At 40.1% G+C, this 17,824-nt stretch overlaps 2 protein-coding genes and 1 long non-coding RNA gene across 13 annotated transcripts in view; 1 reads left to right on the forward strand and 2 right to left on the reverse strand.

Moving 5' to 3' along the window:
* Positions 1-11,522, reverse strand: part of LOC139593573 (hyccin 2) — a 67,733-nt gene extending 56,211 nt beyond the window's left edge. For 3 of the 9 annotated variants that reach the window (XM_071434621.1, XM_071434612.1, XM_071434616.1), the window contains exons 1-2: positions 11,388-11,522; positions 10,830-10,873 (exon numbers count right to left, since the gene is read on the reverse strand). The gene's annotated coding sequence lies outside the window, so the exon portion shown is untranslated. The other 6 variants (XM_071434613.1, XM_071434614.1, XM_071434617.1 and 3 more) reach the window with 6 other exon arrangements.
* On the forward strand, positions 11,427-14,806 carry NDUFB3 (NADH:ubiquinone oxidoreductase subunit B3). 3 transcript variants are annotated; one of them, XM_071434653.1, is made up of 3 exons: positions 11,427-11,509; positions 13,016-13,163; positions 14,542-14,806. In XM_071434653.1, the coding sequence occupies exons 2-3, from the start codon at positions 13,018-13,020 to the stop codon at positions 14,696-14,698; spliced, it is 303 nt and encodes a 100-aa protein (XP_071290754.1). In that variant the 5' UTR covers positions 11,427-11,509; positions 13,016-13,017; the 3' UTR covers positions 14,699-14,806. The 3 variants fall into 3 exon arrangements, with proteins under 3 accessions (XP_071290754.1, XP_071290753.1, XP_071290752.1); XM_071434652.1 differs by lacking the exon at positions 11,427-11,509 and adding an exon at positions 11,606-11,744; XM_071434651.1 differs by lacking the exon at positions 11,427-11,509 and adding an exon at positions 12,445-12,468.
* Positions 14,807-15,932: 1,126 nt separating this feature from the next.
* On the reverse strand, positions 15,933-17,770 carry LOC139593588 (uncharacterized). Its single transcript, XR_011680348.1, has 2 exons — positions 17,633-17,770; positions 15,933-16,290 (listed from the first exon to the last, which is right to left on the reverse strand). It is a non-coding gene; the product is annotated as an uncharacterized lncRNA (long non-coding RNA).
* Between the last annotated feature and the right edge of the window lie 54 nt (positions 17,771-17,824).

Consider the following 17,824-nt stretch of genomic DNA (forward strand, 5'->3'; position numbering starts at 1 on the left):
TGCTTCTCAGTGAAATAACTGTGAGAGAATTAAAACAGTAGTAAATGTAAATTAGTGCAACAACTACACCAGGTACCCCCTTTGTCTTGCTATGAGTTTAATAATTAATCTTCACTGCTGAATAGTTAAACACAATGCATATTGTTTACAGTCATTATTCTTCTACTCTTAGACCAACGTTACGACAGAATGCAAACCAACCGGTCATCAGAAAGGACTAATGAATATTTTACTGTGAAATTGTTCATTTTTCATGTATTTTTAAATAGTGAGGACACTAAGTTACTAACATATGTGGGGGTACTTGGGGAGGGTGTTGGGATGGTTTTTGTGGATTTTCTAATCTGAAATTTAAACAATCCTTTTTCTAGAGCAAAACTTCATATATTAATATCTTTAGGAACATGACGTAAATACAGAAGAAACAACTTAAATCAACCCAATCTTTCATGCACCATATTAGGCAAGATTTTCCACAATATTTTTCATTTATCTAAGCTATAGACCAGTATAAAAAATAAAGTAGTGTAAAACCACAACAAAACGAAACAGAGACAAAAAGAAAACAGCCTTCCACAGGTGCTTGATTACTCCAATTACTCCAGTTGGAATACACAGCCTTTATTCCTCCTCCCCTCAACACTGCAGAAACAAGAGCAGGATCTTAATGCACAGTACTATTTTCATACATATTTTCTATTTATAACCTGAACAAAATTAAAAGTTTTTGTCAAATACTGTCCCAACACATATTCAGAAAATTTGAGTCTTTCAAGATTATGAAACATTACAGATTTGACAGGCAGCACTGAAAATCCATGCAGCAAGCTTTACAGCTAAGCTTCCCCAAGTTTTTTTGTGAAGACAGGGGAGTGGAATTTATGTAGAGATGGTTAATTTTACAGTGTTCTAGGTTTTCAAGCATATTTTCTTGTGCTCCAAAAAACCTCACTGAGGACTCAATGTTCTAATCTTCAGGCACTTTTACATAACCTCATTCGTACACAGAGATACTCTGGGTTTTTGTTTGTAATGCTGAACAGTTTTCCAGCTAAAAAAAAAAAAAAGGGAAAAAAAAACCAACAACACAAACCACCTTCAAAAGCAGTTGGTAAAACAGAGTTTTTCCTTTCCTCAAGTTTCTGGATAAATTTACCCTTGGTAGAAGTCCAGAGATGGCCTTATATGCAAACTTTTAGGGGTTATACTACTACTTTTTGCAACATTAATCATCTTTGAGCAATTATTACATCTACTTCAAATGGAAATACACCCACATGAACTATACTAAACATAAACAGTTTCTCTAATCCTTAACAGGTACTACCCATCGGGGAAAGAGTTATGACCTTCTACTTTTTTATTAGTTATTCTGGCATAGAGCAAATTCAGTTCATTCTCTTCAAACACAACCAAAAATTTTTAATCAAAGCCTGAGTTTAATTAAAAGCCTGTTTCCCTATGCAATTGTGCTGATAGGGATCAGCAGCACTCACCAAAGTTCAAGCAGCAGGCACCTGAAATTGCTAGATTACACATTTTTGGTGTAAGTAATACACTCATCTTTCATAGAGCATGCTCCACAAAACAGTCTTTCAAGGGCAACTTAGACAGAAGGTTTAGAAATACTGAGGTCATTGAAATGCACAGTGGACCTGCAGAGAGAACATGGAGTAACTTCTCAAAAAGTAGGGCTGATCCGGGATGAAGGCAAAAAAAAACTTGAAGAAAAACCCACACCGCCAAGAACAAGCCAAAACCAACCTGCACGGTCCACATGTGACTCCTTCAGCACATGAAAAAACTGTTCTGAACAAAATACACACCCAAACCTAACACCCCTGTACTTGACATTATGTTCAGATTTGCAAGTTAAGATGATTACACCATAATTATTTCTTATCAGTGAGCAGCAAGGGTTTCATACTTGGAGGGAAAATCCTCATGGTTTTTGCCTTATCTGCCAGCTATCCAACTGGCAAGTTGAGAAGATTTTCATAAGATATTTTAATAATTTTACTCCCTAATCAGTTTTATCTATTTCATTTAAACTATTAAAACCAAGAAAATGCCAACTTAAACATTCCCCTGCAATAAAAAAGGAAATGCTAATAAAAGCCCTTTTCATTTTCTATAGATGTGACACATGTACATAAGCATGCAGAATTTACTCATAGCAACCTTACATATATCAGAAAGCTCTAAAGTCTGCATTCAGAAAGACAAAGAGACAATCATTTCAATCTATCCAAAGTCAGCACACATTACTAAAGCAGAATGCTCCAGCAGTTCATAGAAATAGCAATAAAATTACTACTACTAGAATTCTGCAGAAAGCCAAGAAAAGCCTCCATCCTTTCCCTGTAGGAGAGATATTTTGTCTTTCCCACTGGAATATTAATTTGAAATATATCAAAACTTGATAGAGCTGACAACGGTCAACACAGTAATTAAGGTTTCCTAATTAGCATGATAATGTCCCTTTAAGATTTGCTCCCTCCTCTCTCTCACAAGACCAAAAATTTATTATCAAAATAAGCCATCAAATACAGTAGTTGGCAATCATGGGAGTATCATCAGCAGAGAAGGGCAATGGACCATCACACCCATACACATCTCCACCAGCCAAGTGTGACAAGGTTCCCACAAAATGTTTCAGTCAAATGACGAGAAGCTGTGCTGAAGCAGCTCTTTTCTAGCAGTTGACAGAAAAAAAAAAGGCATAGCAGTCCACTTCCCCACTGATCAGCAAATCTTTAAGTGTTCTGTATTTATTAGAAAAAATTAATAGCTACAGGCACTCTATTTCAATTTTTTTAAATTTCCTTCTACTTTTCATATGTTGAACTACCTAGTTTTCTGTCTTTAGCACAGAGCAGAACCTGCAAGTCAAAGAAGAAGGGCACAGAGGAAATAACAGAACTAACCTTTGAACATTTAGTAAATTTTAAGTTGCCAAATAAAAGGGGGGAGTGGAGGGGTGGCACAAAACACAATCAGCACAATACTCAGTTACACAATTTCAGCAGCATCAATGCCAATTAGCATTGGTTGCTGACCCCTAATTTGATCTGGAATGCATCCACAATCTTAACCTGATTAGGACTTTGTGCACAACAAACGTGAAATCCTACTGTTGCACATTTATTTTTCTGCCTTAGCATCCTAAGTTTTACTCAATTTAAACACTGAAGTAGCTAGGGGAAAAAACTACAAGGTTAACATATAAGCATTATTATGGAATTTACTAGAGCATCTTCAATCATTTCCCTAAAAATGTCAGAGTTTATTTTTGGGGTAATTAGGCATGTTAAAAACTAGATATATAGGGCCAACATTTTAATTTAAATTAAGAAGTAAAATTAGTGCTATAGTTTTAGTTATGCTATGTAAACTGCAACATTAACTGTGAAAAACCATATTAACATATTAAACCTGCAGCTAACTGAAGGGATTTAATCTATAGAGAGGAAAAAGCAAAGCATGTAGTCTCTCTCTCAGTGTTTAACACCATGATTCCTGGGACACAAGGTATGTATGTGGAACACAGCTGCCATTTGAATGATTTAAACACCCAGATGCCCCAGTAACATTTTGCTATGAGGAAACAAATGCAACAAAGTCACAAATTGCAACAAATGCATTTTTCTGAGGAAACAAATGCAACAAAGTCACAAATTGCAACATCAAACACAGTTTCATTTCTGCACCCACAAGGAATAACTGCAGGAGTATTTTCACCACAGATGCAGAAAAGGTGCCTATTCTGAAGGTAGAAATTGTTTTGACATGACTGTGCATAGTCCAAGTCCACTCAACACCTGCACAAGCAAAAGAGCATCTCAGTTATTTCTGCAATTGGTCCTTTGGAGACACAAAGACAACAAGCCATGCCTAAATTATTTAAAATTTTTATTTGCTGTCTCAACTTCTAAGATAAATTGTAGAGAGAAGAAAGAAAATCTTGTTCTCTCCTTCTCCCCAAACAAAAAAAAAGCAAGCTAGGAAGTTCTTATTCGAGAGATAAACAGAGGCTTCTCAAACTCCTGTGGTGTTTACACTAACAGAGGTGAAGGCAAAGCTGAAGACTCAGAACACATGAAACACATCTTGGCAGACACACAGAGCTAAGCAAGCAGAAAGGCAGTAGCCTGTTCAATGGAGAACCATGCAATGCATGTGACACCTGTGATTTTAAGGAAAGGTTGCTGTCACAGGATGTCTATGAAAATAAACAGTGCAGATATGCAGTTTATGAATGCTTAGCTGAAATTCATTTAGTATTTTAGTTATTTCTTTTCTATTTGCATTCAAGTTAACCTCCAGTCCAAAACTCCTATCTCTATTTGTATGTCCATAGCTAACACAGAACTGTTTCAGAGATTTTCATGAAGCTCTTGCCACTCTGACATGGAAAGACTTGCACTGCAGTCCATTAACATAAGGGAAGCTTTCAGAATGGCTCATATGAAGTCTAACAAAATTATCATCTCTCTTCCCAAGAAATTGCCACAAATATGGTTTAGTAACTTCCAGAAGCTTAAGGATGCTACTATTTGAAATTATTGCACAGATGCAACACTGGAGACCATCAAGTATGGTGGTTTGTCAATTACATAACTACCAAACACAACAAATACATAATTAACAATCTAGAAGCAGTTTTGGAAGCTCAGCAATTTTGTCTAAGGCCTGTTCTAAGCTAAGAACAAGAAACAAGCACCTTAAAAAAACCCAAACCCACAGGCATAAGAATCTAATAATTTTTCCACTTCACATTTAAACCCCCCTTGCTCTCCCCCTCTGTGTCCATATTTAGCTTACATCTCCTATGCTGTTCTGGCTCAACAAAACATCTTTAAAAAAAAAAAAGGAATGGAAAGTTCTCCACTGTTACACAAAGAAATATGAGCTTGTGCTGGGATAAATCCTTTGTCAGCATGCCTTACATTTCTATGTAAAAGGGCACATTACTATCACTTAAACTCAATCACTTCTTGTGTAAGATGACTACAGCAAATGGACTTTAACCAATCATCTGTCCATCCCACTGCTGCAGATACTAAAGACCAGTACAACATCCATTCTACATAGGGAGCTTTTTTTAATTACTATTTTTAACTGGATGTGTTTCCAACCCTAAAGCATGAGGAAGCACAGTGACACACTGAAGCATCAAGTGTCCTTTCAAAAAAAGTAGACCTCTAACCCAGAGTAATAAACAGATAGCAGAACTCAAAGTTGAGCATTTGGATTTTCGTTCTTTGCCCTGCTCTGATGGCATGTACCAGGGTGCTTGATAAATTGCTCACTCCACCCTCTCTATAACTAAGTTTACATAAAAGCCTCCTACCTTCTGAAACATCTCTTGTCTAAAAGGTGATTGACCCTCATGTTCAGCCATCACAGTGCTAAATGGGATGGTGGAATCACCACTGTACCTTACACATGGGGCACCCCAGCCTTAAGATACCACACCTCCACAAAGCACATGTTTAAAAAAATTAATTCTCATTCTAACTAATTTTTCACACGCAGGAAATACAATATTCAGATTTACAGATACAAGCTAACTTGAGCTATTTCTACAACAAAATCTGTTATGCTTATGCCCATGTGTTTCCATGATCTTTCTTATCTCTAGGATATTTAGGATATCCTTATCTCTAGGATATTAGGGAAAGTTACTTGAGTAAGTACTATGGATTTCTTCATAACCTTTTCTAAATCAACTTTTCTGCCTTGTGAACCTATTCCAAGTCAGAACAGAGGGAGGCATGCAGAGGGGCTGCCCTCCAGCCTCTCCTTAAGCTCAACATATCCTTAAACCTAAAGGAAACAGAAAAGACAAAGCAGAAAATAAGAGGAGATTTAAAGAAACAGAACCAGAAGTCTCAGAAAAAAACAAACTATTTGAATAAAAAGAAAATAAATAAAGACAGGAAGGAAAAATGCAAGCAAATTTTACACATATTTCAGCCCATTATCATTCAATCCAATATCTTCTCAGCTGAATGGCCATGAAAAATAAGATTATTCTTTTAAATTCTCTCACTGTCTTTCCAGATAGATGTCAAATAATTCCTCCAGTTCACATATGGGTCAAGGCAAGGCAGAAGAGGGGAGGAAGACCCTAAATAAAATTACAATTAAAAATTTATAAACTACTAAATATAGGGAATGGAAGCAGAAAAATATTCCAGACTTATCAATTTTGCCCTGTATGAATCAGCAAACTGCAGTCATGCAGTCTGCACAAATGTCCATGTCACACATTTCAGTTAAGCAGAATTCAGAGGAACAGCAACGTGGAACTATTTAAAGAACTCACAAACCATACACAATGCAGACACCATTAAAGGAGATCTAACCATTTCAGTTTTCTGAAGAATCACAGAAATTCCAATAAAAACACAGTAAGATTAGCTAGAGTATGGAGATTACACACAGAAACACACACTCTGCACTTTTGAAATGCTAGCCAAATGCTTGTGTAACAATACAATATAAAATGAGAAGTCATGAACTACTTTGTCCTGTAGAAAAAAAAGCCCCACAGAACATACAGATAAAAGAATTCCTGGAAGAGTGTTTTAAGATATTTGAACTGCACCAACCATCTCCATCAGGCCCTGTGCAGAACAATGTTACACAGCCAAGGAATTTGGTGTTTTTCAATGTCAAATGATAGCAGTGACAATCACTATTAAGAGATAAATAAATAAATAGTTTACCACTTTGCAGTAGTTATACACCAAACATTTCTCTCCCCTAGTGGGATCTCTTTCCAAATGCCACTGGCTCTCTATTTTCAGGCAAACTTAATAAATTTGACCATAAAATCTGTATTTCTCTACAGAATCACACCAAGAGGTCAAGGCAGCAGATCTGACACAGGCAGTAGGCAGCAGAGGCAAGCTGGACTGCTTGCAGAACAGAAAACAATCAAGGAAGACTGAAAAAGTGACTAGCCAATGGTATTTTTGTCTTTCACTAATCATCTGAATTGATTAATAATAAAACATCTGTTGAACCCGGTGCCCAAATTAATTATTTTTTATAGAAAAATGTAACATTAACAGAAGAAAGAAAAAGTGTTGTGTAGCCATTCATCATACAATAAAAAGTTTTTACTATTATGGATAATCAGCAGCATGGACTGAAACAGTTTGCAAACTATATACTATTTTACCCAGTCCCTGATCTTGGTTTTTATGTTCTCTTCTTTGTAGCACAGCTGGCAAAAGAGAATTTAGTTTTACAGTTGGGTTTTTCTAAATAACTATTTTATTTCATCAGAGGTGCCCCTTTACCTCTTGAGCTTTTATTTGAAGCTTAAAAACTAAAGTCAGAATTCTATACAGAAAAGGAGATCCATTGAGTCACTCCATAAATCTGTCCTATGACTAAATTAAAAAAAAAGACACTTGAATTATTTGTCTTGCTATTAGAAGCAGGAATTATCCAAACAAACGTGCAGAGAGAAAAATTCAACAGCTTGCCATTTTATCTACAGAGAGCTATACAAGCATAAACTCTAACTACTTTCTTACTCAAAAAAAAACCATTAGAAAACAGCATTAAATAAGTCAAGAATTACTTCTCACACTTGCTCTGTTTGGAAATGAAAATAAGAGATTGAAGTAGCAGTCAAACTATACTACCTGTGACTGCCCCTGCTCAGATCAGTTTTGCCTGAAAGGGATTTCTTTAGTGATTATTACTATGGCACAGATGTCCTTCAAGAAGACTCAGCTGGGGAAGCCTTCACTTTCACTTCTTGATATTCATTCATATCTTAATACAAGGAAACAAGCATCAAGAAAAATAATGGAATCAAAAATTCTTTTCCAGCCCAGACAAGTCTTTGAGGGAACACATGACCCAGGTCTTTAAAGATTCTCAACTCATATTAAACTGCTTGGTAAAGAGCAAACAGGTCTGCCTCTCCTCATACAGAAAACAGGGAGTATCACATGAAGTTCTCAGGTAACAGCTCAGAACAGAGCAGAGGAATGCCTTACTGACACCCCACATGAAGTACAGCTCTTATTGACAGAAAACATGGTAGCTGCAAAAACCATACATGGGCCCTAAAGTTTTTATAATTTAAGTATATCCATGAAACAAAAATCCATACAACACATCATCCCCACTGAGACTGGGAGAGCTGACCTAAGGGGTAACCCTATATTATATCTAGAAAAGAGTGTAAGAGCAAAGCACCTTTGTCAAATGAGCACCTGCTGAGCTGTGGCAGAGGAGCAGAACTCAGAACAATGATCCTGTCACACCCCAGGGTCTCAGAGCCTTAGGCTTCAGCAGAGAATAACAGATCAGACCAGTGTGGCCACTCCTGGGAAAAATCATCTTTATGTTGCCCAAAAAGAACACCTCAAACAAAAACCAACCCACCAGCAAACAAACATCATAAACAGAAAGAAACTAAGACTACTGCTCCAGCCCATCACTGCTCTAAAACAGAGGTGAAACAGTGACTGTGATACTGTCCATAAAATATTTAGTTCTCTAGTGATGCCTGAGAAGATAATTTCTTTCCCCACCATTCATTGAGTGCTTTTTTTAAAAGCATTCAAAGAAACCAAGGTGAACTAAAGAAAGATCTTTTCCATCCTTATTGTAATTAAGGCAGCATTAACTATTTTATTCAAATGACAAGAGGCTTCCAGTGACATAACTGACTACTAATACAACACCACAGTAAGTAACATGCAATTTTGGGGGGAAAAGGACGCAATATTTAACTAGTTTGAATATGTCTTCTGATATTAAAGGGGAAAAAAGCAAAAGAACAACCCCACAACCCTTTCTTGTCATCTCAAAACTGCAAACAGTTCAAGCCACTGTCAGCCACACAGCTCTCTACTCCAGAAAACAATTATGAAGAGCACAGCAAACACTGTCCAATGCTAGAGAGAATACTGGATGCACAGGCAGAGAAGAGTGGTTCCTATAATGACTCTCACAATCTGTTAATCCAGAATGCACAGCAACACAAATTGCTGGAAACATGGACTTTTGAAAGCTATCCAAGAAACCCTGCAGCCTTCCTCTGGCTCAACAACACAAGCAGGAATCCCAGCAAATCATAACTAGCATGGTTGCATACAAGCTAAAATAACTTTATCCTAGAACACCAAATCTTTGCAGTAATTATCACCACAACTAATTAATAATAATAAAAAAATAGTGCACAAAAAACCCCACCAACTGCGTAAGTCACAAAATGTACTGATTATTTGTACGTGGAGTCTCAATGACCTTTCCTTCCTAGAGGACATTCAGTTGTTTGTTGGGGTTCTTTTACACAATATAGAAACTTCTTTTATGTTATTTCCTTCTGCATATTATTGATTTCTTCAGACTGACACTGTAATTATGGTGAAGCTTCCTTCTCAAAACACACTGTAGCAACACTTCTGGGCCCCTTGAAATTATGCAGACTCACTTACTTGAGGATACAGCATCAAAGAGCTTACTATATTCCCAAAATATCACATCCCTCATATTTGCAGCCTTATTTTTAAAAGAGTATAGACCATTCTGAAAGAAAAGGAAATGCAGGAAGCAGAACATGGTAGAGCAGATCAACTGACTGCACAAGGTTTTTCTTACTGTAAGTTATGTACTTGGGGGGGTGAGGGGGACAGCAAAAACAGCTACTGAAAACCTTGGTAAACTTTTAAACCTGTTAAACAATTGTGTTCGTGCACAAGACATCACACAAGGCCAATGCTCTGGGATCAGAACTGAATGTCCCTGGTAACATACTCAGCAATACCAGCATAATTTTGTGTCTAATATTCAAGTCAGGCTTCCAAGCACCAAGAAAACAAAACAAAATAAACAAAAACAACCCCCCCAACAAATAATAAGAAAAAAAGTACCAAACATAAATAAAACTGTGAGTTTTTATCTTTCTCTCAAAGCATAAAACCAAGGTTATCTGGTATCTGACATGTCTATGGGCCACTAAAAAAAAAATTCCGAGAAAAATATACACATTCCTCAGCACCACTGGACTTTGGACACATACACATTAACTTTCAGCCACAGCAAGAAACAAGAAATATTTTGCAAGTCTCTGACAGAATTGCATTCTCTGTAAGACAGGGATTTAAGCACCTCACAAATGAAGAGCCAACAATTCCAAAACCCCCATACATTACAGAAATGTGTGTCTTCTCACCCTGAGAGAAGACTGCTCTGAATCTTCCAGACTTTATCTCACAGTGAAAAACATTCAATGCTGAAACCAGACTGAGGCAGTCTGGATTAAACAGATGGCACTCTATTTAGAACAGTTTCACTGTTAATAACATGATAATGGCATTCCTCCTGGAAATCTTCTCATGCGCTTCCAATATCCCCATTAAGAAACCCTGAAACCCAGAAGTCGATTTCCATCATAATATATTGGAAAAAGGCACTACAGTCTACCCTGAAATTTCACTGGCATCATGCTGTAATGTTTACTCTCATGTTAATAGGAGTATCGATAATTAAGAGAACAGTTTGTATTCTGCTAAAAAGAAACAACATTGTATTGCATACAGCTGAGAAGTAATTAAAGTCTTCATAAGTCACTGACTGTGTAGTTAACTTTTACCAGTCTCTTTCCAGATGAAGCAGACTATGTGCTCAAGTTTGACAAACACAAAAATAATTGTAATTAAGCAGATACTAAGGCAATTGACACTTCACAGTCACACAGCCACACACGCAAAACGCCGAGCTCCTGACACAAGCACCCAGTGAAACCAAGCCACCGCCTCACTCAGGAGGCAGATTTCCTCACTTTCCCTTACCTTTCAGTGCACTACCAGGATTTTGGGACGCTTCCCCGCTTCTCCTATGGAAACAAACACCAGTGTTCTTTTAGGACAAACCCATTGAAAGCCGAAACTCGGCTCCTGGCGCCAGCCGGGCTCGCTGCGAGCTCCGATTTCTCCCCCAGCTTCTTTCCCCGCCGAAGCGCGCCCCGAGGGCTGGCAGCGAGCGGGCACTGCCCGGGCCCGCCGCCGCTCCCCGCGGGCAGGGAGAGGGCCGGGGCTTACATAACCGGGGAGGGGGCGGCTGTCCGAGCCAGGGGAGCGGGAAGGGGCGGCAGGATAGGGAACGGAGCTGCAGAGGCAGGAGAGGGAACGCGAGCAGCGCTGCCGGCGCGACTGCCGGGAACGCTTCGCGCCCCCGCACGCACAGACCCTGCGGCGCTTCCGTCCCTGCCCGCGGCGCCGGCAGCGCAGAGGGCGGCGAGCAGCCCGCGGAAGGTGGGAGATCCTGTTCCCGTTGCCGGCCCTCACCCCGCCACCCCCTCACCCCGCTCTCCTCCTCCGTGCCACCTCCAGACACCGCCAGCCCCGCACCTCAGCAACGCGCCCGCCCATTGGGCCACGCCCCCTGCAAGAAGCCGCGCACTGATTGGCCGCCTTCCGCTCCGCTGCTCCTTCCCCCCGGCCCTCAGCCCGAGCCGGCGGCGCTGCTCCTGGTGCGGGCCTGTCCTGCTGGGCCGTGCTGGGAGCGCTGCGGGGGCAGCGGCACGGGGAGGGGATCAGAGAGCGGCTCCACGGCCCCCGTGTCCGCACCGGGCCAGCGGGAAGAGCCGGAACGAAAGCTTTGCGGAACCTGTTTGGCTGGCTCGCGCTTCCTGTAGCGGCTGGTCCAAGGCTGGGTTCCGGTTCCGGGTGGCGGCCGCGTCCTGAGCAGGGTCGCGGAGCGGGCAGGTACCGCGGGCGGGGCTGGCACCGACACCGACACCGGCACCGGCACCGGGCCGCACTGCTGCCGCCACCGGCGTGTCCGTGTGCGGGCAGGGCAGGCGGGGCGGTAGTGGGAGTGGGGATGGCTGTCAGTGCGCGTTGTGCCTTCCCTGCCCCGCTCCGTCCGACCTCTGGGCACAGCTGAGCTGGTTCTGCTTGCAGAGAGCGCCCGGCCGGCGCTGCAGCACAGCCCGCTGGCCGCGGCGTTACCTTCCCTCTTGTAAATCGTGAATACAGGGAGGAGAGAGGCCTTGGGTTTCTATCACAGGGCTGGAGCCTGGCGTCTAATTTAGGGGGAGCTTTTCCGGTAATGACAGCGTTAAGGCTGCTCTCCAGGTTTTCTCAGGCAGCGAAATCTGTCTGCTTGCCTTCACGGCCTGGAGTCATCTTCAGTAGTTACAGGCTTTTGAAACTGCATCCTGCATTCCAGTCAATTTTCTAAAAGTTAAGGGCAGTGAATCTGTTCTTTGCTACCTGATAGGTGTTAAAATGGGAAACCTTGGCTCAAGGAAGACTCAGGTGCTTTGTGAAAATGGAGCCTTAAAATCGATCATTTTCTTCTGGTTCTTAATGATCTCACTGAAAATGTTCCACTTCACATCTGTTTTAAAGAGAAACTTAATATTTTTGTAGTTCTCCAAGGTGTATGTAAATAGAACATACATTTTTCAGCCTCATCAAGCAATGGGTAAGGTGCATCTCCTTGTCCATGCATCTCTCCTGGCCCTGTTGAATGTCACAGTTATATCTGACTGAACTGGAGGCAGCTAAAAGGAGCTGAGGAGCCAAGTCTTTGTTTTTCTTCAGAGCTTAGCAATCACAGCTTTCCCACACCTAAGTCAGAAATTTTTGCTCTGATTTTTTTGTGATTTTTCTGGAAAGTCTGGAAGTAATGGGGGGCTGGTGTTGTTGAAGTGCATTTATAGACATGGAAACCATTGGTTTTCTTACACTCTTCTCTGGCACAGAGGGTTGACATAGGTGCTCCATGGATGTAGCAATGGTTGTGACTTACAGCACAGTAATGCTTAAGTTTGCTTTACTGTGTGTAATCACCCAGCTCTGAAACACAGCACAAAGTCCCTTGGCTCTTTGTTTTACAGAACAAAGCTCTTTGTTCTCTGTTTCTTCTTGCTGCCTCCCTGTTTTTCCTGTACAGGGGATTGTTCTTTGCAAGTGTATAAAAATAAGATGGTGCTGCTCTCTGCCAAGTAACAAACTGACCTTTTCCCCAGGTATGGGACACGGAGGTGACCACGGCCACGGGCACGGCCATGACAAAGTGGAGCTGCCTGACTACAGGCAGTGGAAGGTGGAGGGGACTCCCCTCGAGGAGGTGCAGAGGAGGCTGGCAAAGCGCGGGCTGAGGGACCCCTGGGCTCGGTAAGTGAAGAGCCTCAAAAATCATTCTGATGTGGCATCAACCAGACCTTGGCATTGTAGGTAATTCTTTCTTCAGTAAAAGCAGTGAAAATTATCAGAATTTCAGTAAAGTCTTGAAGGGGATTGAGCCAATCATATCAGGGTTCAAATAAAGAACAAAGCATGAGATGATTCCTTCTGAATTTTTTAAATTTCATGTAAAGTAGTATGTCAATTCTATAGGACAGTACAAGCATCATGCCAATTTTCCTTAACAAGTGAGAAATTAAGGTATCATGCTACTTGCTTCAGTAGTCTGGCAGGAGATTGTATTATTAATGTCTTGCACCACAAATCTTCAAAGTCACCCTCTCCAGAGCTCCCTCCCCTTTGGAATGCTGAGTTCATTTTAACAGGGAATCTGCTTTCAACCTTTATGGCAAGTGCACATTAATGTACATATGAAATACAAGATAAGCTTTGTGAAAGATGTCCTATTTGGAAACTTTGAGTCTGCATCTATCAGGCCCTATACTGGCACCTAGAAGATACTCTTCCATGCCAGCATGCTTTCATCCTGAGTCACAAAATCCATCTGCACAAAAGGATTATCTGTGAATATAAATATCTGCCTCCCTTGTTTTAAACCCTGGTATTTTCTCCCAAAATGACAGTTTTTATTTTATAGCTTAGTTATTTTTCCTTTTCCTAAGGACTTCTGAGTCCTTACAAGAGACAAACTACACCCATGTCCATAGATTACACTGGTTGTGCTATAAATAAATAAATATTTGTAGTCAGTTAGAGCAGTGATTAACATTTCAATAATAATGGAGGTCGAAAACAGCCAGGCAAAACAGTGTGAAGTTTGCACATACTCTGTAGCTCAAGCTAAACACCATCTTTTCAGTCTTTCTTTTTAAAATAATCTGACTTTCATATTGCTGTGTGTTATTGTGAAATAGAAAGTGCCTCCACACTCAGATGAGCTATCTATGCCTGGATTGTAAGATTTGACTGTGCTGCATACTGTCTAGCACAGTGACCAGCCTTTGTAGTTGGTAGTCCAATCCATGCAAGTGCTAGTGGGTTCTGAAATGTTACAGAGTAAAAACAGAAGAGTACAATTACATTATTTCAGGGAGGTGATTCTGTTCCTATAATTGTGTTGTTTGCTGGCAGTACTTGTATCTCAAGTTATATGGTAATGGTTAGAGTTCCTATCATGAACTTTTTACCTGTAATTCCTGATACTTAAATGACAGAACATATTGTACAGCCTCAATGTCTACCTAATTGAAATATCTTCATCATTCTTTGATATATTTATATTCTTGTTAATTTGTATCACAGTGGCTTCACTGATCTTTTTTCCCTTTGGTTTCATTTTCCTTTCTAGTAATGAAGCGTGGAGGTACCAGGGTGGCTTTGCAAGACCTATCACTGTAACAGAAATCTTTACCAGGGGATTCAAGTGGGGAGCTGCAGCTTTCATCATAGCTCTGGGCATTGAATATTCACTGTTTCCTCCAAAGAAGAATGGAGGCCACCACTGAAGATCAAATATGACAACTTAATACTTACTAATCATAAGCTGAAGCGTACATAAGCCTGCTGCTCACTCTGTACTTATAATATGCATATTAAAGTCTATCACAGGCAAACCAGTGTTTCTTTGATCTTATTATACTCCTGTAGAAGGATCAAAAAACATGGCCAGAGCAATTTAACTGGCTTCAATATGGGGGGAAAAAACCAACCCAAGATGGCTCTTGGGTTTGCTCTGCCGTCTTTTGAAGAGCAAGATAAACTATCAGAGCAGCTCTTTCCAAGCCCTGCCTAGATTCTGTTAAATGAAATTGAGAAGTTTGCTGCTTTTAAGAGAAAAAGCAACATACATATACATAAATAAATATGTTGCCTTATTTATTACAGGTTTAATAACTATTATTTCCCAGTAAGTAGTAATGAATGACTTGTCATTTCTTAGAAGTGTTGGTTACTATTTGCTCTTATGTCTCTAAATAAAAATAAATATTAACTTAAAGCTTTAAGACCAATTCCAGACTGCCTCAAAGTATATGAAAGTACCAAAGCTTATACTTAACCCTATTGAACAATTAGCCTGGCAGACACTATGCACCAGAATAATCTGCTGTGTAATATCCAGACATCAAAAATTACATTGCTGCCAAAAGTAGAATAAAATGTTTAACTTGGCAATAACTGTACCTTACCCTAAAATGTCTTCCACCATACTTGACTGTAATGTTAAAAAAGAGAACAATTTTTTTTTTCCTTTGCTCTGGTGTATTTATAGATTTATTTATTTTTACATCTAGTCTCTTTTAGCAATTTGTTTTAAATGTCCTGGTTTTCTGTAAATTATCTTAACAGCTTCTGGACTGCTTTAAAAATGCCTGGACTGAATACTAAAGCAGAAAAGGACCTGTGGGCAGTATATGTCCTCTGCAGTATCAGGAATTATAATTGTCTGAATATCCTACTGTAAGTTTTGTTATGTTATGCCATTAGTAACAAAGTAAGGAGGCTATGTTACATAGCACAAACAACAGAACACCCATCCTAAAATGAAAAGCAAAATTAGACAAGTGAGAAATGGTAAATGCCACTAAATAATTACATAGTATACTTCCATGGTGAAGAAATTTAAGTTTTTAAGTAATCCTGTCACAAATTGCAAGTTTACAAAAAAGCTGAAGGTCCTACTAAAACATGGCTAAAATATCTTTTTTTTAAACATACATATTCACACGCAATCCTCCTGAGTGAGATTATAATAGAGCTTTATTTTCAGAGCCAATAAACAACATCTGCTACTGTGCGAGTGCAGATGTACAGTTCAGCAGAGTTTGTCATCTTTGTATGACATTGCTCAAGGCACTGTTCATAGTGCAAACACTCATTTTAGTAAACTCTTGCCTAATCCTTTTCTCAAACATTCCTATCCAGCTGCATCATTCCCTGAAAAACCAAGAACCTACTGTGTAAGGTCTGTTGCATAAAACATATCTATTGTCCCTTAGGTACTCTTACCCAGAATATGCATTTTCAATGGCTGGTACTCACTGCTTGTTTTCTATCTGGTTCCAAGACAACTTTCTAGGGAGTACTGAATTTCAGATGGCTGTTCAGGAAAACAAGTAACGCAGTTAATTACTACTATGTTAATAATTTTTACTATGTTACTAATGTTAATAATTACATGAAGTAGAATGAGTCTTTTCAAATGGTATAAGCCTGCCACTTCACTGATATAGTAAATATATTAAGCATATTCAGTTAGAAAGACTAGTTTTGGTAAAATGTATGCATTTGTGAATTAAGGTGGTATAATTTGGTGGTTTAATAGCCAGATGGCAGCCACTGCCCTAAATGACTGTCTTTAATTTATGATGAACATATTTTGCTAATTTTGCAAAATACGTCTCATCATTATTACACATACAATACTCATAAATATTTTCTTTCACAGGTATAATAATACCAATCCTGCCTGTGGATGGAATATTTCTTGTGTATTAAAATAATAGTACCAAATGTGTCTTCACTGTAACCATGGCAATGTCTGTCCTTATATGAGAACAGCCTTTCTACCAGCATAGATATTTTACTGGCAAAAACCAGGGTCACAAACAGCAGTGGCACCAGCAGGTGAAGAACATACATTATTGTAATACCAGACAGGAAACTCTTTTTGTATCACAAAGTCTGAAAAATAAAACTGATGCTCCACTTTTTGTGTGGAACAGATCCAAGGACAAATTGTGCATACTGATTCACAGTAGGTAGCTGGTTTCCTTCTGAATCAGCTACATTTTAATAGCAGGGATACTGTGATAGCCCTGAATGATTGATACTACGGTGAGAGCCTGACCATACAATTTCAGTAAGAATACATGGATTTTTTTTCAGAACACAGAGCTGCCACTTGGTACAAATTCTAGCGTGGGTGAATATTTTCTGTCTCCTTTTTCCCTGCAGTTCCAAAGACAGCGTGACTCTTCATGTGTGCTACCTCAGAGTACTGCGCTTCCACTGCTTTATTTTTAGCAGCACAGAAAAATGACTCACTGTTTCATAAAGGCTTTGAAATCCACTGAGCTGGGAGTTACATGTGTCTGATTTCACCATATAGGGAGGTGGCTTTTGTCTAGTTCAGAAAATTTTAGATTTTAGGCCTTTAGGAGAGCAGCTCCAGCTGCAATGCTAGCATCCCGCAGTAAATGGCTTCATGGAAGTTGCTAGTTTATGTCAAGGAAATAGCAACATCCAGTTTTCAAGAACAAAGCGTTACGCAGTGTTTACTTAAGATTATACAACAGGAAGCTTACAACTTTCACACAGCTGTACGTTAGCCTCACTGTGAACGAACAAATTCAGAGTGAGCCATGAGCCATACGAGGGCTTACGGCTGAACTCCTGTCAAAACACGTGCCCGCACTGACCGCAGGTCTGTAACCGCTCACCGAAAACCCTGCTACGACTTCATAGCTCGCAGGGCCACCACAGAGCCGTTCTGTGTGTCCCCAAACCAGCAGCAGGACACAAACACCGCCTCCGAACGCCTGTGCACCCGCTGAACCCGGCACCGCGCCGCCGCCACGGCCCCCCCCGGCAACGCTGCCCCGGCCGCCGTGTCCGTATACCAGGGGGAGGTA

Source organism: Agelaius tricolor, unplaced genomic scaffold (assembly GCF_023055355.1).
Source record: "Agelaius tricolor isolate 1412-34295 unplaced genomic scaffold, bAgeTri1.0.p SCAF_10, whole genome shotgun sequence".
NCBI classification, from domain to species: Eukaryota; Metazoa; Chordata; class Aves; order Passeriformes; family Icteridae; genus Agelaius; species Agelaius tricolor.

Bases quoted from the DNA above. Each gene is read 5' to 3' on its own strand.
- NDUFB3 (XM_071434651.1), top strand. The intron at 13,164-14,541 runs GTAAGTGAAGAG...TTTCCTTTCTAG, and splicing joins CTGAGGGACCCCTGGGCTCG to TAATGAAGCGTGGAGGTACC.